Consider the following 23,106-nt stretch of genomic DNA (forward strand, 5'->3'; position numbering starts at 1 on the left):
CTGAATAAGGCATATTTTTTCAGTTTTGTAAAAATTCTAGGGTATACAGATAGAATTGGCAGTTGTAATGCAAACTGCAAAAATCCAGTTTTTTAAATTAAGAGACAAATTTATGGAGTTGTATGCATCCTTTGCACTGATTGTGCTTTCAACATAAGAAGCCATGTTTTTCAGAGCTAAGCTCCCAGTAAAACAGCAGGTGCATAAATACAGAAAATCTCTTCAGTCTACTAATACAAAAAAAAAAATTATTCTATTAATACTTAAAGTATGTGGTTCACATTTTAGAGAAGTTAGGCTTCCAAATACTGTCGTCGTCATCTCCTGCTGGTCTTTTCCTTTCTCTCTTGAAATGTTACTCTTGTTTATTTTTGTGCCTAGGTACTTCATTGTCTCAGTGTGGATCAAGTGGTTCAATTTCTCTACCAATAAGTAAGTGTAAATATTTGGATATGCCTACAGCCAAACACAGGGAAAAGGTAATGTCAGTTTACTTTCTCTCATGGAATAAAGCTGAAAATAATGTTTTGTGGTGTTTCTTTTTGTTAGTTTGTTTCTGTTGTTTTTGAAAGGTAATTTCCCATTCCTGTTTTAAACGCTGTACAAAACTTCTGGGTTTTTTTAACAAAACCATTGCATCAAACTTCTTAGAGGAAGAAACGTTGCTGTTACACTTCATAGGTATTCATGTACAATATGTACATGGCTGTGTGCCCTTATTCTTTTCTGTCATCTTCTAATGCCCTGTAGCATTCCAGTTATCTCTGATAGAAAAGATGGCACAGTGTTCTAAAGAAACTTGCTTTGTGGCTTGGAAGCTGTTGATACTTCAAATCTGTTTGAAACCTGTTTTGAATTTTTATATGTTTGAGTTCTTTGTATCTTTTAAAACTTGTATACTTACAAGTTTTCTTGAAAAATTGTTTCAGATAGTGTCTCTCATACAAAACAATTCAGTTGTGGTTGTGGAAGGAGCGACTGGCAGTGGAAAGAGCACCCAGATTCCCCAGTATATTTTGGATTATTGCATGAGCCGGTCTATGCCCTGCAACATTGCTGTTACGCAGCCTCGCAAAATCAGCGCCAGCAGCCTTGCCAGGTGGATTAGCAAGGAAAGGTCATGGACACTTGGGGGATTTGTAGGATACCAGGTATGAGGAAATCCAAATTGTATTTAAAAATGCATTGAAAAGTACTGTATATTCTTTTTTGCTTACTTTTAAACATATCTGACATACTGAAGAAATGTTAGAGAATCTGCTTTTAAAGTGGAATTGCTGTTTTTTATCTGTCTCCTGCTAAATGATTGTAATTAAATCAACTTGTACATTTGAACAACTGTAAATCCTGGTGGGACTCCAACAGAAAATAGATGCCTGTGTCAGACATGTCCACACTATTAATCACTGAAATTGTTGCAGGAGAACTATGTTATGTCATCTTTCCCCTCAGCTCCTTAATTAATATACTATCTGTTTGACTTTACTGCATTTACTTGTCAGCTCTGTCAGCACTTTAATGCATATATGACCAGGTTTTTCTGTAAACAATCTGTTGTTCTTTTTTAACATGTGAAAAACTCAAACTAGTTTTTCCTCTTAAATCTGTCTCTTCCTTTTGCTTTGTTCTGCTCACCTTCAAGCCCAGTTCTGTCCCTCTCTTTAAACTTGATGCCACATTGCTCTTTTGGCACAGGTCCTGGTGCTCTGATCAGCTCCTTGTCAGCAGCCACACTGAGCTGCAGTGATGGTTTCATGGTTGGTTTGGCCACAGCTGTCTCTGGATGAGCTGCTCTGGTTCCTCAGCCAGGGGGTTCACACTGCTGTTGAGTGGGACAGTTCATGGAGAATTCTCTGCTTCTGGAGTGCTTTGCTCAGAGCAGTATTTGCTGGGCTCTTCTTCCCCTCTGCTTCATTCTGTTTCTTGTTGTTTCCTCCTTTCTTTCTTGCACTTAGGGTAATATGTATGTGTTTGCTAGCGTGCATTTAGAGATTGCTGTTTCTTCATAGGTCTGCAGCTTTAGGTTACTTCCTAATATACTACATATAGTGCCTTTTAGGTGTGTTAGGTATTCTTTGTTACCCCTAAATCTAATTTTGTATAGTTTGCAGGTCTGAAGGGGTTTGATTTTTAACTGAGAGTGGCAGAGCTGTTCATAACATGAACTCTTACATGTCAGGCTTTTGCTTCGTCTGTTTTCTGTTTTTTTTCCCATGTCTGTTTTCTTCTGTGCCACATCATAAACATGACAGCAATAACCAAAACACTTGTGTTATCAACATTATTCTCATACTAAATCCCCAAGACACAGCACTGTACCAGCTACTAAGAAGTGAGCTCTATCCCAGCAAAAACCAAGACGGTTATGTGTGTTGTTTGCTTCAAAGTAGTTTATATGGAAAGCTTTTGTGGTTTTTGGTACTTTAAATTAGTTTGTTATTAAATTGCTACATTGATTCATTAGGCTATTGAGTCTCAAAGACTTAAAATGAAACTGTGCTTCCAGACTGTCTTCAGGACAGTGTGTGTGGATGTGCAGTGCTTGTCTCACCAGCACTGGTGTGAGCTGAGCAGAAGCAGAGGGAAATGGTGGAGTGCACTTGTGTCTGCTCTGGGCTGATCCAAAGCTGCACAAGGTGCTCACAGCTCTGCCTGCCAGGGCAGGTTACACCTGAGATGGCTAAAGGTACACAAGTATGTTAGAAATCAAAAATCTGTTTCATATTGGGTTGTAGAACCTTTCTCTCAGGAGTATGTTGCCTGGTCTTGGTGATAACTTAAACCTCTTTCCTTTCCCATCTGGTAAGCAAACTACATTTTGGCAAAATCTTTTTCTTGCTCTTTATATCAATGGAAAGGATGGTGTATGAATGTACCTTCAGAAGTCTTTGAAGAATTCTCAGTCTAAAGTCCCCAGCAAGGAATTTTGTCGCTTCATAAAACTTAGGAGTTTTAAATGTTTTGGAAATTTCTCCCAAAGAAAAACCAGTTAATTGGTTCTGGTAAGACCATTTTGGTGTGGAGACTTGTTCAAGTGGGAGTAAATAATTTTGATGACTTTACACTGTGTTTGACTTTGGAGTTCTTTCATGTGCATGCTTCTGTAACTACAATAAATATGTTTTCAGCTAGTGTGTATTTTTCTTACTCTTGTTAGTTAAGTTTAGAGAACGTTTCAACAAAGGAGACGAGGTTGCTGTATATGACAACTGGAGTTCTTCTTCAGAAAATCGTTTCTGCCAGGAGCCTAACTCAGTTCACACACATTTTCATTGATGAAGTAAGTTGCTGGGAGTAAGTTTAATCTTCATAATAATAAAACCTCTTTTTTCTCTTACCACACAAGAAAAGAGAAATGCAGACATCTGCTTTTAAAAGTATTTTATATAAGTTGTCTAAGGTAACACTTGCTGAAATAGGCTTGTCTGCATTCCTTTGAGCACCAAGTTTGGAATTGAAGGTGTGGGGGGGGTTTTTGGGAGTCCTTAATTTTTAATATCGGTGCCTTGGAATGTTTTTTGAAATCAGTCCTGTGGAGCTCACGAACCTGCCCAGCTAGGACTGTCAGGAGGAGGCAGCTATTTTTCACTTACTAGGATATTAAAATGTCTTTATTCTTCAGGGATGTCCTGAAAAATATCCCTGTGAAAGTTCTGTCTCCTGGTTGTGGGTACAGCTCACTCATGAGGATTCATTATTGTTGCTGTCACTTCACTAAGAAGCTAAAGAAAATGCACCTGTAATTTGTATATTTTTACACGTGTATATGCTTCTTTTATATGGAAAGCAATATTTGACTTTTAATCATAGTCAGATGTGAAATTGTGCTGTCACAGATCATGAATGTGAATCTCATGTAGGATGTACAACATCTTGGGGATGTAGGGATACAGAAGAGGACTTAGTGGTTTGGGGTTTTTGAGGGGTTGATTGGTTGGGGGTATTTTTTTGGGGTATTTTTTTGTGTGTATGTGTTTTATTCTAGCTTGTATTTTTTATAAGTACTGTTGTTAATTTTTAACCTGTGACTGGCAGTGTAGCTGAGAGCTACTTTAATTCTTGGATATTTGAGGATCAGGGAGACAATAGTTAGTGTACCGTTAGACTATTACAGTAACAAGGCTGTCATTACTGTACCTGAGATGGTACACTGGAAACCTGGAAAAGATTGAGCCAGTAGTTACATTTTTGTATAAGGAAAATTTAATTCTTCATTCAAACAGAAAAACAACAAAAAACCCCCAGAGCCTAACAAATTGTATCAGTGCCTTCATGGAAAATATTTGAGCACTCGAGTGTATTAGCAGAGTGTTGGAAACCATAATATTTCTTTTAGTGAGGAAATTTAGGTTAAATGTAGATTCAAAAGCTGAACCACAGAAGGTACACACATAAAGTGTTACTGTTTCTTTAGTTTTAAGATTTATTCATTATATATGAAAATGAATGAATAAAGTTTTCTGGCCCCTTTCCCAGGAGAATGGGTTTATGCCGAGGTTGAAGTTTTTCAAACTTTGTTTTCTTGGGAGCTGTAATTTGAACTAATGTTATTGGTTTGTACCACTTCTTTCAGAAGCATCCCTCTGTCAAGACTGTGTTGGTTTTTTTCTTCCCCAGCCAGGGTTCTGGTCCCTCCTGTTGCTCATATGCCACCTTTTCCTCCACACCTAATACAGAGATTGTGATCTTGAGTCCACAGTCACTGTTTTTAAAAACTGAATGTTCTCCACAATATTTTTAACTGCAGGTCTCATCCCTCTCAGTGTACTGCAGACATTTAGGACCATACTTAAACAAACTAGGACCAAAAATCTTGGTTCTCATAGCAAGACCTTACTGTCAGCCTGAAAACTATCTTAGCTAAATTAGTTTTTGTAATAGGACAGCACTGAATATAAGTCTTACCTTTACATTATATTACAATGTGCTAATTAGCCTCCAGGACATGAATGTTGACTTGTGAAGGCTGAACTCCAGAAAAAGCTGCTGCACTTAAAATATTTAAACTGTAATTGAAGAAAGGGATATGGTCTTCATGGAAAATGTTGGGAAGAAGTATTTACTGTAAGGAGCAGGCAGAAGGCTTGGGTGCCAGGATATATAAAGAATTGGCTGTAAATGAATGTTTTAGAAAGCAGTTGTGTATTGGATCATAGCTGGAAGCCATTAGGAATGAGGCACATTTATTTGATTTGCTTAGTTTTCAGACAAACCAAAACAGTCCCTGGATCATTTGGGATCTTAACAATATAGTTGATTTACCAAGCATCAGTATCACAGACTTCATCTGTTACTGTCAGCTCTGGTACAACCAGTGGTTAGAGCTCAAGATTGACTTTCTAGTCATTATTTTAGATTTTCTTAGATTTAGAGTGACATAATTTTCACAAAGGGTTCTGTAGTCATCTGAAGACTCTTGTTGGGATTTTCAAGTGTTCTTAGCATGCCTAGGCTCAAAAGGTGTGTGCTTTCTTCTGTGAAAATGTATTGTTATTCCAAGTTACAAAAATAAAGCATAAAATTGAGTAGGAAAGTAAGAGATTGTCAAAAGGAAGAGGATGAATTAATGGAAATTAAATTGTGGATAATGTCTTCCAGGTGCACGAGCGTACAGAAGAAATTGATTTCTTGCTCTTGGTGACCCGTAAGCTGTTGTGTACAAATTCACAGAATGTGAAGGTGGGTTCAACCTGAATTCTGCTTTTTCTTGCCAGAAAATTGTTGCATGTCTTTTATCTATGAAGGCCCTATTTTAAAGAATTTACCACAAATTGCTATGTTACTACTTTTTACCAAAATATTTTTTAGTTTGCCACTCCTCATAAGTAAGCAAGCTAAGGGGCATTCTTTTCCTGGCTGCTGTAATGTGTTCTGAGAGACTTCTTTTTTTTTTCCCCCTCATGTTAAAATGCATTAGTTTCTAAAGCCTGCTTAAGGCTAAAAATGCACAAAGGATATTTGACTAGAATTACATATTGGGTATTGAGGGCAGTGCTTTTTCTTGGTTAAAATGGTAGCATTAACTCCTGGAAATACTGAGCCTTTTTGTTTAAGTGGGACAGCATAGCTGAAGAAATAGCAAAAGACCAGAAATGCTGTACTGTAATTTCTGGGCAGAACTGGTCGTAAAATTTGACTGAGGTTGTTCTCTGCATGTTGGGCAATTCTGCTTTGTACTAAAGCAGAGTTCACAGACATTTAGCACGACATATTTGGTCTTTGGGGTCTCAAAGTAATGAACTCCTGAAATATTAGAAATGAAGAAAAAGTGATGGGAGTTAGGCTGAGTCACTATCTTGCTGTGCATCTATTTGGGACTACAGATACTTTGTGAGACTGCATGTCTCTTAAGTGCTTCAAGGTAATAGTTTAATGTGATTTTTTTTTTCTGTTCAAAATAAAGTCTAGGTTGGCTGGTTTTGTTGCCATTGGAAGGAGTGATGTGTTCTTTTGTGCAGTCCATCACATTGATTCAAACTTGGTCTTTAGGTCTTCCAAACATGCTGTCACTGAAAGGGCCCTTTCATTTGGCATAGGACATGGCTGTGCACTTAACATCTTTCACTTTTTATCCCTTTTCATGCTGGTTTAGATTTTGGAGAAAATTCTTGTCTTTAGGTTTAGAGACAGTTATGTGAAACTATTCAGCCTTTTTTAGCACTTGGCTCTGCCTACAGAGAAGAGCAATAATTTGATCAAACTGAGTTTGTGAGAAGTTTGCCCTTTATTCTGATTATTGGGTTGGTTTCAATGGCAGGAATCCCTACAGGCCCTGTCATCTTTTCTGTTAGAAAACATTTTTCTTAAGAGGTTCCTGACAAATTTTTCATTTTTCTCTATAGTTCCATTTCAGTCTCTTGAAATTGTCACTGGAAAATTTTATCCCCTTTATATCATTCTCTGCAGTTGTTTCTGCAGATGACAGTTTTTTAATATTGTACAAATCTGAGAGAGACCTATATTTGGGAGAGTGGAGGGCTGTCCCTTTGAGTTTTTTTTATGTTGAAGAAGGGGGAACTCTTGATCTCACTTGCTGGCCTTGAGCAGAGTGGAATGGGCTATTCAGTTTGAATTTATATCCTAAGCCCATTGTCTCCTACTTCATTCCTTTTCATCCCCTTCTGAAAAAACTGTAAAGCGAGGGAGCTTTGATGCGGCCAATTCATTTAGAAAATGCAAGGTTCTCTTTCCATCTCCCTGTATTCATGAAACAAAAGGGTGCAAGGAGCCTTATTTAAGAGAGGAAATAAAACATTTTTAACTCAGGGCGGTATGAAATGCATGTGACCTGTTAGTTTCCTAGTTTGGAAGTTGCAGACCTCAGAAGCAGCAGGTAATTCAACATTGCATCAACTGACAGGAGTTAGTTGAGTGATTCTGGTGTACTGAGGACAAGATCTACCTGCTGAAATGACCGGTTTAAATGATGCTGGATTTTCTAGCAGATGGCTGCTGCAGATTATTATTTTTAGATCACAGAGCAGAAGCTGGATTGTTCTGAGGTTGATCTTGCTGGGATAGGGTTTTGAAAGAAAACCTGAGACCGAGAGTGGCTCTATTGGGTCAAACCAAATGGTGCAGTTTCCATGGTGACTAGTAGCAGTTCTTGGTATCATCTAGGGGGTCTTTAGACATATCTGTGTTGTACAAGTGGTTTTGGACTGCTTGATCTTGTGCTGTCTTCTTTGATTACCATCTGTTCTGATGTGTTCATCTGCCACGTTGGTGATTCGTGCTTGTTGGATTTTTGCTTCAGGAGTTACATCAAACTTTTGGTTCAGTTATGTGACCCTTCAGGCACACCTGTACAGAATCTGTCACTTCTTTCCCCTTTGGAAGGATTCCACACAGATTAGAGTCCAGATTACAAAGGTTGTCTAGAAGAAGGGATAGTTTAATATTCCTTGCCTGTAAGTGCAGATTTAGATTGGATTTGGTTTGGATAGCCTTCAGAGAAGGTTACATTTAGCCTATTGCCCTGGCATAGGTGAGTCACTATCTGTGGAGCCATGAGGCAGTCCATGCTGTAGTGGGACAGATTTCATATATTTGCAGAATTATGTCATTTCAAATTTCTCCTTTCAGGATCATGTTGGAAAACTTCATGGTTTAGCCTGCCCTTTCCATGTGTTCCTTGTGCCTGAGCACAATGGTACAACGCAATCTTCATTAGTTTGCCTTCCTGTCATTTTGTAAGGGGGGGATGCTTTTGTGTTCTACAGCATTTCTGGTTTGGGTGGTGGTGAGATCTTTATCAAAAGTACTGTATGTTTTTGGTTGAATTTTCACCATGTTGTCTGCCCTAGGCATTCTAGCCTGAGCCATTCTCTTACAGGTGCTTGCCTCTCTCCATGTGCTCATTAGGGTATCTTAAGCATTTAATTTGATTGTCTTAAATATCCTTAGGTTACATATCTGTAGTAACCAGAATTAGATCATTTAACATGAGGAGGAAATGGAGAGTCCCATGTAACAGGACAATTTGTGTTAAAATTAATGCTTTACATCTGCTCTATATTTTTTTTAACAGATTATATTGATGTCTGCTTCCATCAACTCTAAAGAATTAGCTGATTACTTTGCACTTCCAGTTCATTATGGCTTGAATCCAGTCTGCATATTTAAGGTGGAAGGCAGACCTTTTGCAGTTGAAGAATATTATCTTGATGATTTGAAGCACATTTTTGATATACAGGTATTGTAAATATAATTTAATTTCTTTTGACATAATAAGAAATTTGAATAATCACTTGAAAACTGTGTAATAAAATGACATATAGACACTTTTATATTACAATTATAGGTAAGAATTAATAGATGATGATAAAACAGGATTCTTTTTAAGAGCAGACTAGTTTATTTCATGAAACAAGTGTTTCAGTAGGATGAGGCCTTTTGTTTGATAGTTGCATTCAAAGTAAACAGTGTAAAAGAGTGTGTGGAAAGTAACATAAATAGATTTAGAGATCTGTTTGAATATAGCTGACAAAATCAGGGAATATTTCCTGGGTTGGTTCATATTGTTGTTATGTATCAAAGGCACAAAGTGCAATGAAATGAAGAGAAAGCAATCATTTTTGATTAGAACTTTGATGTTATCAAATTGGCTTCTCTATCAGCTGAGGCTTTCCTGTTCTGGTTCTTTTCTTTTTTTTTAATAGTGCCAGAAATGTTATGCAGTAGTTTTGAGCCCATTTCTGTTGTAACCATTTAAGCCACCATGGCAAATGTGTAATTGTGAGTAATGAAAGCATGTTAAAATCACTGATACCTCTCAGATCCCAGGAGGGCTGTGCTGGAGAACTCCTTTTCTGATGCTTAAGGAGAGTAGGTGCTGGCTAAGATATGTTTGCTTTATCAACCTAGCTTGTAAACTGCACAGAATGTACTTTGTATATTTTGTTTTTAGAGTTTCTGACATCATAGCAGGTATCTCTGTAGAGATCAGATAATGAAGGAATGGATGTAAATGTGTGATCTGCTTTCTGTGGTTTTATAATAGGAGTTTGTTTTACATTTGAAAAACAGCTGGGTAGGAATTCACTTGAGTGAGCTCTTTCAATATTATGGTTCAAGGCAAAATAAACAGGTTAAAGCAGAGTACAACAAATGCACTCAGGCTGTATTATGATACCCAGTCTAAAAATAACTGGGGTGTGGGTGTGATTATTGGTCAGTTTTGATAATGCAAAACACTGTTAGACTGTTATTACAATGAGGGAGATGGGGCATGCACTTAAAAAGCACCAGTGGGGGGAACACACTATTATTATTTAGCTTTTATCCATCAGTTCTGCAGAAAATAAAATAGTGAAATAAAATAGGAAGCCCAGAAGAAAAGAATTGCTTATGCTGTACACATATGCAGTATCTGTACATACTGGCATTGGTTATGCTTCAGCAGAGGCAAGGTAAAATAAAAGGCTTCAACCATTGAAGTTCTAATGCAAGCAAAGGAACAAACTCAGCTGCTTATAGCAGTTGGCCCATCAGCATTTGTACATTAGTATCACAGTCAGATAGTAGAGAGGAGATTATGTAATACATGGGGCTTTGTAAAAGATTTTTGATGATGACAACAAAAAGATAACCAGGAAATTGAGTAAGAAGTTTCCTTCAGTCAAATTTGATTTGTCATAGCTGCACTTGGAGCTGATTGTCAGCTTGCACAACTTTCACCTCAGAGATCACGAACAAAGGAACTGCTTCAGTGCTTAGCCCTTTTTATACTCTTTTTTATTTTATCTGTGCTTTTTATTTAAAGTTTTCATCTGATTCTTTATCTTGTGTTGTCCTATCTATAGCCATTCTGTTTTTCAGCAAGATGAGGACAGTATGTTTGTCCAAGATGTTTCTTGTGGCTTAGGGCAACAATAGAAGCACATAAGTGTTCTTGGTTTTCTTTTTTTTTTAATATCTATATTAAAAAAGGATGAAATTGAATTCTGAAGCACTGATTCTTGGGTCTGGATCTTGTTCCTTATGGTGCTGTGTGTGAAGATTTTCTCTGAATTCCAGTTACAATTAAAGAATTAAAATGTGGACAGTCTAAGATGGTTTGTGTAACATCCTAATAAAATGAAAGTGGAATGTGAGTATTAAGACAGTTAATGAGTTAATGCTGCCATATGGAGGCTGAGGCACATCTTTCATCATGCTAAAATCTAAATCAGTTAGATAAGTGCCTGAGGTACAGGCTTCAGGCTTTAATTCTTGATGGTTTATTTTCACCTCTAAAAGCCTGTAAAATTTACATAAAGGAACACTGCAGTTAAAAGTAAATGCAGTCATTGCTCTTTAGATAAACAGAATTTTTCTAAGTTTACTTTTGATTTTAAAATTAATAACTGTAAAACTACATTACATAAATCTTCAGTCATTTCCCAAAGCATCTCAGTGAAAATCAATTTAGTTGTTTGTAATTGTCTCTTGTAATTGTCTCTGGCTGTGAGGCGTATATCTTCATCCCTTCTCAAAAAATCTTAGAATAATTGGATTTTACTCTAGAGTTGTAGAATTCTTCCATGAATCCTGCAGAGCGCTTGGCTTTAATACATCACTCATTTCTGCATGTGATAATGTTTTAAAACTGTGCTTGAAAATAAAATTTTTAGGAGTAGTTTTGACTTGAATAATTTATCTGTTCATTGATGCTGTGGTGATTTGGAAGATGACCAAAAATGCCAGTCATTATTTTTTTTCTGTATGCATGTTTGCAGTCAGCCCTCTGCTGTGGCTAGACAGACATCTAGCTGAATCAAAGACAAAGCTTTCTACTTGAATTACTTCATTTGTAGGAAAGAATAAAAATAAAAGGAGAAAGATGGGAGAAACATTTTTCAGTGTAGCACTGGCTTACCCTTGCCCAGATACTGGGTCACTTGTAGGTGTGCTGCTCAATTTGTGAGCATGGGCTTACAAAAACCAAGTTTATTTTTCTTGTGGCATAATGGGCTTGGTAAACATGTTGTTCTGGATGTTTAACAGAATAATGATCTTGTCATACCAGTGATCTCTAAGCCCCAAGGAATCATTGAAACACAGGTTTCATGAAAAATGCATGAAGGCTCTATCTATAGGCAATTTTCAAGCTGGATGTATAAATATTTGCCTTTTGTTCTGGATAGTGGTAGAGATATGAAATGGAAATTTAAGAAAGGAAGGAAAATGCAAAAATGCAACCCATTTTTGGCTTGCAAAGGTGACATATCCATGGAACTAGAGTCAGAGTGCTGGTGGAAGGTAGTGAGCTGCCGTCAAAAGCTGTTCTGATTGTGTTGTATTGTTTCAGTCAGGTCTGACTGGGGTTTGGATTTGCTGTTTGTCACATTGTTACCTTTTATGGGGAGTGATGTGGGAGCCTTGTCCTGTTAGAGAATGCTAAAGGTACGGTCAGTAGCAAAATTGAAAAGACAAATTTGACAGTTAGTTAAGCAGGGATAATGTAAACCAAAAAATCTTATGTTGGAGCAGCCCAGAAGAGATAACTTGCTTAGATTTTTCACATATTTTATGGCAAAAATCACTGAAGAAAACAGTCAAGTATTTTTAAGGTTTCTCCTTGGTTAGTCAAGCTGAGGACTGAGGTTGCAGTGGCAAATGCTGATGTAAATCAGTGTTTCCAGATTGGTGCTAGGAGCTGTGCTTTTGTGATTGGCATGAGCTCCTTTACAATAGGAAACTGGTAGAAAGATTACTAATTTTATTTTAATACTTTAAATAGTTAAGTGATCTGTGATTTGGTGAGCAGAATGAAAGGTGAGCGATGATCAAAAGCCATGTTCCCTACAAGAGAAAAACATGTAATGCTATATAGACTTTTTTCATAGCATTAAGCATAAAACTGAAAATTGATTTAGTTACTGTCTTTGCTCTGAAGACTTGATGGTTTGTGTTATTAAATACTGAAGCCTTAAGTTTTTACAGGATGCCGGAAAACAGTGTAGGCAGGATCACCATGGTTTTGTTGAGTACAGTAGAACAGTAATTCTTTGACAGGGTGTGACCAAAACCACAAAACCCATTAAATGCAAAAACAATTTAAAGGAGAAATTTGAAGGAGATTACGTGGTTTATGTGCAGGCAGGTAGAGAGCTCTGTGTGGTAGCAGCTGTGAGCAGCACTCTGCCTTCCCTACACAAATTCCTCCTTGTCACCCTGTTCCCAAGAGTTCTGATCAATTCCCATGTGCCTGACACTTCAGGATAAGGGGCATGTTCTGCAAATGAATGGAGGGTGGGCTGGTGCTTAAGTAGGCAAATATCACAAGTATTTCTTCAGCATTAAAATTGTAGGATGCTTGAAGAAAAAGTCTTTTTAGAAGGTAATGAGTGCATGAGGTGAAGTTGCTTCTTCTGTACAGGATCAGTTTGAATTGCAAGCACTTGAGAAATTGAAATACATGTGTGAACTACAGTCTTGTAGCCAGTTATACTGTGTTAACCTCCTTCTCCTCAAACAGTTTCATCTTCAGAGCCTTGGGCAGCCAGTGATCGAACAGAAAATGTATCAAGTGGCAGTGGCTCTGATTCAGTCATTTGATGAGCTGGAGAAGAGGAGCCATGGGTAAGATGCAGTTCAAGATCTGGAATCAGTGGCTCTTGGGGAAATGAGAAGCTAATTAAGCAGCAGCAGAGTCCATAGTTATTAGTAGAAACTTAATTTTTGCTTGCCCAATATTTTACATATTTGTTTGATTTGTACCCAGTGTTCCTAAAGTGCACTTCATGCCCTGAAGCATGAATGACTATTCAGGGCAGCTATGTCATATGGAACATAAGTTCTTTACTGTAGACCAGAGCTGAGGAGTACTTAGATCAAGAATTATATAAATATAAATGATGCTGTTTTATAGTGTAACAAAAATATGCATAATTTTATGGGGAAAAAAGGATAAAAGCTAGGCATTAATTTTCACTGGCTGTTTAATGCCTTAATGTCATGTGAAATAAGTAAATAATGGATTTTACTGCTCTGTGTTTTGTAAATTGATGTTTAGTATCTGAAGATGTAATATTACATCTGATAATGGAATAAAGTTACTTCTACCATTTTTTCCAACACTGTGTGTTAAGTAACCTAATTCTGATTATTTTCATTGCAGAATGAGAAAGTTTGTCTTGTCATAGTTTTGAAGAAAACCACTAAATTTATTGCTCTGGTTCTACTGTTTATATCTTGCATTTTTCAGAAAGCATAGTTGAAAATAATGGTTGAAATTTCATTTCTTCAGGAAGTTTAAATAATTCATGCTACAAAAAGTGTGCACTTCTGCTTGTTCTTCCAGAATAAAATAACTTGGGGTAATGAGGTAGATTGAGACTGTAAAACTAATGAAGCTGTGTTTTCTTGTTAGGGAGAAAAAGAATTTCAGTGGTACACTGGAACGTGGCAGCGTGCTCGTGTTTTTACCTGGTGAGTATATGTCTTAATAACTTTCTTTTTTGTTATTTTTCATCTAATGAGCTTCCTGCTGGCACTTCTTCCAGGGATTTATTAAACACATACTTAAATGAGGTCTCTTTGGGCATTTTTTCTTGGAAACTGGTTTAATTGTGGCAATAATTGGAAAAGCTGTGAGTCAAAAATGAAGATGTTATGTATTTTAAAAATAATAAAATTAATTCTGTAGTTAAACTACAGAAATGCAGTTGCTAAATTTTTTAGTGCAATTGTTAATTATTGGATGAAGCTCCTAGGACTCTTTTAGAGGTGTTTTCTTATCTGCATATAGTGTGGTCTTCATTTAAATTGTTGTAAAAGCTCAAATTCCCGTTTTTCTTTCCATGTACATTGGTTGGTGTGGTTGGCATGCTCAAAAGTACACGTGATGACATAGAGATTATTGATCAGAAAACTGGCTGTACATGTAGTCTTCTGTAGAGAGCAAAACCTCAGTTGTCTTGCACAGAAATTATTGTAGGCTTTGGTTTTGACTGCCATTCTTAGTTAAACTCACTAACTGGATTTTAGAGGCAGTGTAACTGGCCGGCAGAGTAGTTTTCTTGAACATCATAAATCTGTTACCTGGTGGTTTCAAGTATTCTTTTACTTCATGAGATGAACATTTGTTACTTGAAAACTTGGAAAAGATTTGGTTATGTTCAAGTGGAGAGTCACATTGAAGTCCAGGGCAGCTGTTCCTTGGACACAGTGAAGTCTGTCCCTACCAGGGCTTTCTGATTTACATTTTAAATGTGTTAAATGTTCATGAATGTCATCTCCCTGCTGTGTTGAGCTTAGGAATAGGCATGCCAGGGCAGGGGCTGGAGGCCCAGCTCACCAGCTGAAAGATACCCTGCGCTTGCAGAGCAGCTTTCCTTGGAGAGCGTTCCCCACTAGCTAAAAGGCATTAGAGCTGCCTTTCCAGGAATTACCTTCACTATAAGACTAATGTCTAGAAGGAACTACTTCAATGTTTCAATGTAATGCCCATTCCAGTTTGTGATTATTAAGGTTGGGAGACCATATCTGTTGCCTCTGGCCTTTTGATATTGGTGTTTGTGTGGTGTGTTCTCAGGCTTTCTCAGCCCCTCTGAGGCTTCATTTCAGTCTGGAATTACTCCTTAGCATTTTTAAATCCGAAATCTTTATCTTTCACCTTGAGTTGGTTTTTTTTTTGTTTGTGTTCTTTGCTTGGTTTTTGGTTTGGGGTGTTCCTTTAAATTTTGTTTTTGTTTTTTTTCGGGGTTTTTATTATTATTTTTTTGTTTAAATACGTAAATTTGTGAAAACCTGTGCGGTAATAAGCTGGTACACTCAGGTTTGTGTTTTATTTGTTCAGTGTTTGACCTTGTCTAGTTTTAAACTGGATACTCAAGACTGATCCTGAACACAGGATTAGCAAACACCCCTTGAAATTCTCGTCACAAATTTTTAATACAGAACTGGAGAAAAGGGGAGGTGAGTCCTCACTTTACAGCACAGCAGCTGAGGCAGAGCTCTGGATTGTTTTTACACATTTAACATCCACATTTAAGATGTTGACTTGAGATGCTTCATTTTTTTTTTTGAGTGCTAATGATTGCATAGCATTTTGAACCTTGAAAATAACACTCCCACTGACCTGTGAAGTTGAGTGTGCAGCAGCAGCCAGAAAGAGCAGTGCTGTGCTGAGGATGCTGTTAAGTGATTTTTGTCCAGTGACTTTGTGGAACTCATTGATGGGGCAGAATCTGATTCCAAAAGGAGCTGCAGCTGTCTCAAGTAGGATGCCATGTTTTCCCTTGTAATTGCCTGTCTTGTCCACTGCTTAATTTTTTTGGTAATGCTACCAAGTCTGATTCTTTTTAGGTAAGTATTCTTCAGTACTCACCTCTCCTTGGTTCCTTAACTCACCTCTCTTTAAGTAACAGGTGATACAAAGTACCATGTTAAACTGTAGAGTAATTTTCTTAACATACATGAATGAATATGTTCCAGATGATCTAATTTTATCTGTTCTGCTGGTGTTGATCTCATTTTTTCTGTTCCATATTTTCTTCTGCACTTCTCCATGCCCTTGCTCTCCTTACTATCCATGTATGTTTGCCAGATAGATTGTGTTACTGGTTCTAACTTCATTCTGACACCTTTGTCACTTCTGAAGCTGGTCAGCAGATGCTGCCTGCTGTGTCTAGTCAGTAATCACTAGACTGATTAATAATTACTGTTAACAGTGATGATGCAGAGTCTGCTCTGCCAAACATGAATCAAATTCCTTTTAGTTGTTTTTATTTGTAAAAACAACCTCCATGGAAGTTCACTCAGAGAGAGGATTTTGAAAATGAGGCATTTGATATTGAAGTCTCAGTAAGAAGTAAATTAAGCTTCTCAGAAGGGTTTGTCTGTGGAGGTATTCAGGAAAATAGAAAAAATCCCTTAGTCATAAGATTTCCCCTGGCTGATGTGAAATGCATACCCCAAAAGATGGGCACTGGAATGGCCAAAGGTGAGATGGCTAAGACAGAGACATAGCTTTTTTTTTTACCTTGGCTCTGCTCTTTGAAAGAACTTGTTTTGGCTGAAATACACAAATTTAGCCTAAACCAGATATTCAGCATATGTTGTCAGTTGTAAGAAACTGAAACAAGGACTAGTAATGGAATGTTGGCCAGTGGCCTTTATATCTTTTTTAAATGTAAAATTAATGCCAAAAATTGACTCACTGGTTTACAGAGATTTATTATTATATTTGCTGTTTAATTCTTCTACCATTTTATTATATGGTAAAAAAAGGTAATAACGACAGACAGTTATTAGTTGATGTTTTTGAATTGTTCATCATGACTAAATGAAAAATTAAACTCCTGATTACTTTTTCCCTAGGTTTAGGTGAAATAAGATACATGCACTCATGCCTCTCAGATAAATATCAAAGGTAAGTTAGACCACATTTGTTTCAATTCAGTTAAACCTGAATATGAGTTTTTCAGCTGTATGAGTTTCAAGTGCATAATAGCATTTAGCACAGAAGTGTCTTGCATCAGTAAATATTTCACAAATTTTTTTTTTTAGGTGGCAAGTGTACCCACTTCATGCATGTGCAACATTGGAGGAACAAAGTAAAGTATTTTCAGCTACGGTTCCTGGTTACAGAAAAGTAAATATTTTTAAATCATGACTTTTTTAAAGCACGTGAAATCTTTTGGTAGAGTAGTAATAGCAAATAATAATGTATTTATGTAATATTAGCTGTTCTAACTCAAACATTTTTATAAGGACAGAGCACTTCAGTTTTTCAGTGTGTAAACTCATGGCTTTTTTTAGCAAGCTGTTGTTTTAACTGGTGTGCAGACCTCAAGAGAGGTGCAGTAACTTGAGGAAGTTACCCTTAAGCTATTGCCTGCTGCTGGTTTTATCCTTCAGAATGGTTTGTGCATGTTGATTCTTGCACCTGCACAACAGGAGGGGCTGCTGATGGCACTGAACAGCAAAGCAGTGCCCCAGTATGGGAGAGTGTCCCACCTTGTGCCCCACATTGTCACTGCTGCCTTGGTTTTCTCCCTCTGCTGTCACTTAGAGAGTGTTGCTGCCAATAGTGTGATGATTCCTTATAGCAAAGGCACAGGGAAATATTTCCATTCTTCCTCTACACTGTCCTAATGCCACACTACATTATTATGCTTTTTTTGAGCTCAGAACAAGAAAATACAAGGGGTTTGTGTTGTCCTTGCATGGTATTGCTGTTTTTTACTATACAGAGCAGAAATGCTGTGTTGCCATTACATTTCTATTTCGTCACAGCAACTTGGATTTTTCATGTAGAAGCATTAATGCAAGTAATTTTTTGTTTATGCATTCCTTGCTCATTTTTTTGCTTTAAAACTCAGGTTATTCTAGCTACCAATGTAGCTGAGAGCTCTGTAACAGTTCCTGATGTTAAGTATGGTAAGTTGTCTAAATCCTCTAATTCTCTATACACTGTGTTTTTAATATTTTTCATACTTGTGCTGGGTTTGATTTCCAGGATATGTCACTGTTCAAAGCACTGCTGTTGGCATGTTGAATTATTTCTTTCACAACAGAGAAATCCGAATATATGAACAAATAGAGCTACTGAGTGGGAGGTTGGTTTAAGTCTTCACTGAGGGGTAATTTTAAATGCAGCAACAAGCAGAGCCAGACCTCATGTCACAAGTTAAGGTTTTTAATCACATTATGACTAGGTTTTGAAATAATTGCATCAGTTTAAGCAATTTTTCATACAGGGTTTCTAAATGCAGAAATGATTGCCTTTTACTGATTGTCATCTCCAGTGATTTATTATTTATGTAGTAAGATCTGTTAGCAATTTGTTTAGTATTCAGAATATCTTGGGTCTTATTGTTTATAAATCTGTTGTTCTTTTTATTGCTATTCAAGTTATTCAGACTTTTCTGATAATACAGATTATTCTTGTGTATTTCTACTGCCATGGGGAATTTTTTTTCTTATTTGCAGTGATAGATTTCTGCTTGACTAAAATTCTGTTTTGCGATAAGGAGACTAATTACCAAAATTTGAGGCTTTGCTGGGCATCTAAGACAAACTGTAATCAAAGAAAAGGTAAGATGAAAGTAGGTAATGCAAAGGAATTTTAGAAGCTGACCTTCATGAACAATTCTTTATTGCTTTTTCTTGTATTAATAGTAAAAAGAACGGATTGTTTTGGCCATTAATACTTGATAAGTCTTTACCATGTCAGGGTATAAAAATGGGATTAAACAACTCTGTGTGAATGATTTTTTTTTTTTTCTCAAGTATATTTGCACAGGAGTGTTTTGTATCTTACTGAAAAGTATTAAAATTCACAGACTATGGATTCCTTGGGATTTAATAGCAATTGTTTTATCACAGACTATTTTTGAAAAGGGGGCTATGTACTGCTAGGTATTTATGAACTGCTTGTGAGGTGCAGCAGTAAAAAGAACTTTCATGTGTGTATGTCACTATTAATGAGTTTAAATATCCATAGCAGTGTTTCTAGTTTACACTAATGTTTATAGCACAAGGATAAATAAGATTCCATATTGTCTCTTCTAGTAACACAGTCCTCTTAAATATCAAAATCTTTTTAAGTTTCAGTCAAAAATAATACTAAATAAATTAATAGCAGTCATGCTTTCAGATCTAAAAATACTGTATTTTTTAAGTATTATGAGGTCTTTACAATTACAGCTGGGTGCCAGACACCCACCAAAGCTGCTCTATCCCCTCTCCTCAACTGTACAGGAAGAAAAATGATGACAGAAGGCTCAGGGTTTGAGATGGAGACAGGGAGATCACTTAGCAATTACCATCCCAGGCAAAACAGACTTAGCTTGGGGAAATCAGTTTCATTTTATTACCAAACAAATCAGTCTTGGCTAATGAGAAATAAAGCTAAATCTTAAACAGCTTCCCTCCACTCCTTCCCAGGCTTGGACTCACTCCCAGTTTCTCTGCCTTCTCTGCCCTGGTGGTACCCAGGGATGGAAATTGGGGATTGTGGTTGGTTCATCTCACATTCTCTCTGCTGCTGCTTCTTCCTCACACCCTTGCACTGTCAGATATGGGGGAAGTTTCCAGCAGCTTCTTACAGAAGCCACCACAATAGCCACCCCCTTCCAAGGCCTCACTGTGAACCCATGAACCCCAATATACAGATTGATTTCCATTTGGTTCCAGGTCAGCAAAGGTCACAACAACCAGGAGAAGTAGCATTCTGTGTAGAAGACTTGGGCTTGTGCATGTGACTTAAAACTGTGACCTGAAAAATGAGTCCCACTCTGTGGGACACTAGTGGAGTGTCCCACAGAGAGGGGTACCCTTTAGTTGGTTCAAGTGAATGGTGTTTGGATTTGTGAAGATAGACTTCTGAGTCATTGTGTTTTCTGTAAATAGTAGATCATAAAGACGTTTTGCTGTTTATCATTGGAGCTTAAAAGTTGTTTATATTGAAGATGATTTTCTAGCTATAGAGTCAAATAGGAAATGCCTGTTCAACTGAGAAAAATGGCTGTTGATTTGAGGGCAGTTATGTGCAAGAGGTGTTTGAGTGAAATAGTTATGTAATTCTTTTGTTAGTTACTGCTCCTATGAAAGCAAATTTTTTTTGTCCTACCCTTCTGTGTCCTCTGGGCCTGTCTGCTGCAAGAGAGCAGAGCACTGCTCAGCCTGCAGCATCAGCTGTCGTGTGCTGCTCAGCTGCCCAGAGGCTTTGTAGATGGATGGCTTTGGGAAAAACTTGCGCAATTTACAAATTGGTGATTTGTTTTTTCATGTGAAGGTCGTGCTGGACGTGTTTCCAAAGGCTACTGTTACAGGCTCATATGCAAGGACTTCTGGGCAGACTGTATTCCAGAGAAGTCAGAACCTGAGATGCTGGTAAGGCTTTTGGGTTGAGGATTAGGTTTTCTTTAATACATTTAGTCATAGCAGAGAAACTTTCCTTTACTTTCTCTGAAGATGATAGGAATAGTTATTAATAACTAATAGCAATGACTAGGATTCAACTTGATAACTCTTTGACAAAGATCATTCCACATAGTTTCCTTATAGAAGGAGATAAATTATAGCAGTAAAATTGATGTGGATTAGAAATAAGTAGTCCACTCAAAAGAAAACAAACCCTTGTTGTACACAATTAACTGCAGATTTTGCTAAATTGTAAACTTCTTCATATAAAACACTTTGTCACTTCCCATGAGAGGAGAGTAACAATAATCTTGTCTTCCCTTCAGCATTGTCCATTAGGATCTACAGTCTTAAAATTAAAGAAACTTGATATGGGGGAACCAAAAGCCTTGCTGGCAACAGCTCTCTCTCCACCCAGTGTGGGTGACATTGAACGTACAATACTTCAGCTGAAAGAGGTAGGCTTCCTTTTAAATCCTTTTAAAGTTGTTAAAATCAGGGTAATAGGAATGTACTGCAGAGGTGGTTTTCTTTGTATTTAAGGTAGTAGCAGTCTTAACTGGAGCCTCAGATATTAATTGTCTAGAGACAATTATTAATTGTCTAGAGTCTTTCATGCCTTGGTCTCTTGTGGGGTTACCATGCTTTTGAGCATAATTTCTGTAGTTAAATCTTTGAAACACAATTGTAATTTAATCAGGGGGTAGTGATACTCTTTGAGGACTAGCATCTATGGTGAGAAAGAACAGAGAAATAGACCAAAAAACCTTTGTAAGCAACATTGTTTATGAATAAGTAAAAAACCAGACTCTTAAAACCTATGGTTTATAGAGGTCAGCCTGAAGATACCCTTCTCACCTGTACAAGGAAGATAGTGATTTTGATTTTCAGTTATAAAGATGATAAGGGAGAATCTTCATTGCATTAAACTTTAATCTTTTCCAAAGTGCATAAGAAATAAATATTTGCATCATTTGTAACTTACCTTTATATCCAGTATATGTAGCAGCTTTGGTTTCAAAATTGCCAGGCTTTAAAAATTGTCTTAGGTGTACTTAGTCAACCTTTACAAGTGAATGCATTTTAATTTCTCTAGCTTGGAGCACTTACAACCTCTGTGCAAACAGAAGATGATCTGCATGATGGTGAGCTGACTTTCTTAGGAACCGTGCTGACACAGTTGCCACTGGACCTGCATCTTGGAAAATTGATAGTCCTTGGGCATGTCTTTGGTTGCTTAGAGGAGTGCCTTATTATAGGTAACTGAAAGAAAACATGTGAGAACATTTCTCTAGAACCAGATGATTTGCAGGTTTTAATTTTGATTTGTTTTTGTTGTAGCTGCAGCGCTGTCTTCGCGGAATTTTTTTGCAGTACCTTTCAAAAAGCATGTTGATGCATACAGGTAGTGCCCCAGATGTTTCATCACTTTCTAACTACATTTGAGAGCAGAGGGCAGAGTTGATTTCTCAATATAATTTTCCATCTCATGAGTCTGATTTTCTGTTTAAATGCTAAATGCAAAAAGAAGCTTTTCTGAGTAGCTGATACTGGAATCTATTTATTTGGGAACATAAATCACAGAGCCTAACTCACCATCTGCTGAGCACAAGGCCTGGTTCTTCAGCTTTGCCTTTTTCATGTTGCAGTGTCTATTAAAATGATTCTTTAAATAGCAAGGACAATTACTTATTATTATCCTGCTCATACAGAGCATCTCCTTCAGTGAGGATATGTGAATAAGAACAAGTAATTACAATAAGTGTATTGATCATGTTTATTAAAGACATGGAGGGTGTTACTCAGCTGTGTAATACATGCAATGTTTGAAAAACATATTGTTGCTAATAGTTTTTGTTTGTATTGACAGGAAAAAAATGTTTTTTGCTGGGAATAGTAGGAGTGACTGTATTGCAATTCTGAATGCATTTAGGGTAAGTCTTTTGTTCCAGCTTAGATTACAGTGAAATCTGATAGACCAGCATGAAGGTTCTCAGTTTTATAGGATCACTGCAGCATCTTTACTTAGCAGTTGTTAAAAACATCACATTACTGATAGCTACATATTGATGTTTTTTGCAGTCTTGGTCCAACTGTGTAAAGTTCCAATTGTCTCTACTCTAATAGCCAAAAATGAAATGCCAGAGATGTGGTGATATTTGTAGATAGTTTTTAACCTAGGACAGTTTGGACTGGTAAATTCTAATACAGAATGAGTTTGGTGACCTTTCTCCAAACTTCTTAGCTTTGGCTTTGGGATGGTTTTGTGCAAGTGTTATTTTTTGGTACTCTTGGCTGTTTGGTGGCTCAGTACCATGGACAGGGGTCAGTTCCTCCAGGGGGAGTCAGAGCTGGGACAGCACAGCAAAGGCTTCTGCTAGAAGAACTTGCTATTCAAATTCCAACATTTTCTACAATGCAAGCTCTGGTGTGTTTTGTAATCTTCTGGAGAGTCAAAAATCTTCAGCTGCTGATTTAATTTATTCTCCTTTTTTGAGCATGTTGTCCTTTGGCCAAGACTGGCTTGGTTTTTTTCCTACTCTGCTGTTAGAATTTTTTGAAGCACATAGGAGCATGTATGGCACATGTATCCACTAATCCTGAGGCTCAAAAATAATGTTTTATGAATTCCCTAAATCCTGTTGCACATTTCCTTTGTGTCACCTGGTAATTATCACCTGTGCATCTGAATATGCTGGTTCTGTAAAACATTATGTTATCGTGGAGAATAAGCAGGGACCTTCAGACAGC

At 37.2% G+C, this 23,106-nt stretch overlaps 1 protein-coding gene across 1 annotated transcript in view; it reads left to right on the forward strand.

The window, feature by feature from the left end:
- Positions 1 to 450: 450 nt before the first annotated feature.
- The window catches only part of TDRD9 (tudor domain containing 9), a 45,208-nt gene continuing 22,552 nt past the window's right edge, over positions 451 to 23,106 (forward strand). The window contains exons 1-17 of the mRNA XM_054286776.1: positions 451 to 479; positions 930 to 1,151; positions 3,158 to 3,280; positions 5,599 to 5,679; positions 8,531 to 8,700; positions 9,344 to 9,347; positions 12,974 to 13,065; positions 13,856 to 13,914; positions 16,807 to 16,858; positions 16,996 to 17,080; positions 17,811 to 17,868; positions 18,421 to 18,525; positions 20,228 to 20,325; positions 20,682 to 20,813; positions 21,452 to 21,614; positions 21,697 to 21,760; positions 22,226 to 22,289. Of these exons, the coding sequence (XP_054142751.1) occupies positions 453 to 479; positions 930 to 1,151; positions 3,158 to 3,280; positions 5,599 to 5,679; positions 8,531 to 8,700; positions 9,344 to 9,347; positions 12,974 to 13,065; positions 13,856 to 13,914; positions 16,807 to 16,858; positions 16,996 to 17,080; positions 17,811 to 17,868; positions 18,421 to 18,525; positions 20,228 to 20,325; positions 20,682 to 20,813; positions 21,452 to 21,614; positions 21,697 to 21,760; positions 22,226 to 22,289 (1,599 nt within the window). The 5' untranslated portion in view covers positions 451 to 452. The remainder of the gene's footprint in view (positions 480 to 929; positions 1,152 to 3,157; positions 3,281 to 5,598; positions 5,680 to 8,530; positions 8,701 to 9,343; positions 9,348 to 12,973; positions 13,066 to 13,855; positions 13,915 to 16,806; positions 16,859 to 16,995; positions 17,081 to 17,810; positions 17,869 to 18,420; positions 18,526 to 20,227; positions 20,326 to 20,681; positions 20,814 to 21,451; positions 21,615 to 21,696; positions 21,761 to 22,225; positions 22,290 to 23,106) is intronic.

This window comes from Melozone crissalis, unplaced genomic scaffold (assembly GCF_028551555.1).
Source record: "Melozone crissalis strain CALT ecotype California unplaced genomic scaffold, PUWL_Pcris_2 ptg000056l_1, whole genome shotgun sequence".
Classification (NCBI taxonomy): domain Eukaryota; kingdom Metazoa; phylum Chordata; class Aves; order Passeriformes; family Passerellidae; genus Melozone; species Melozone crissalis.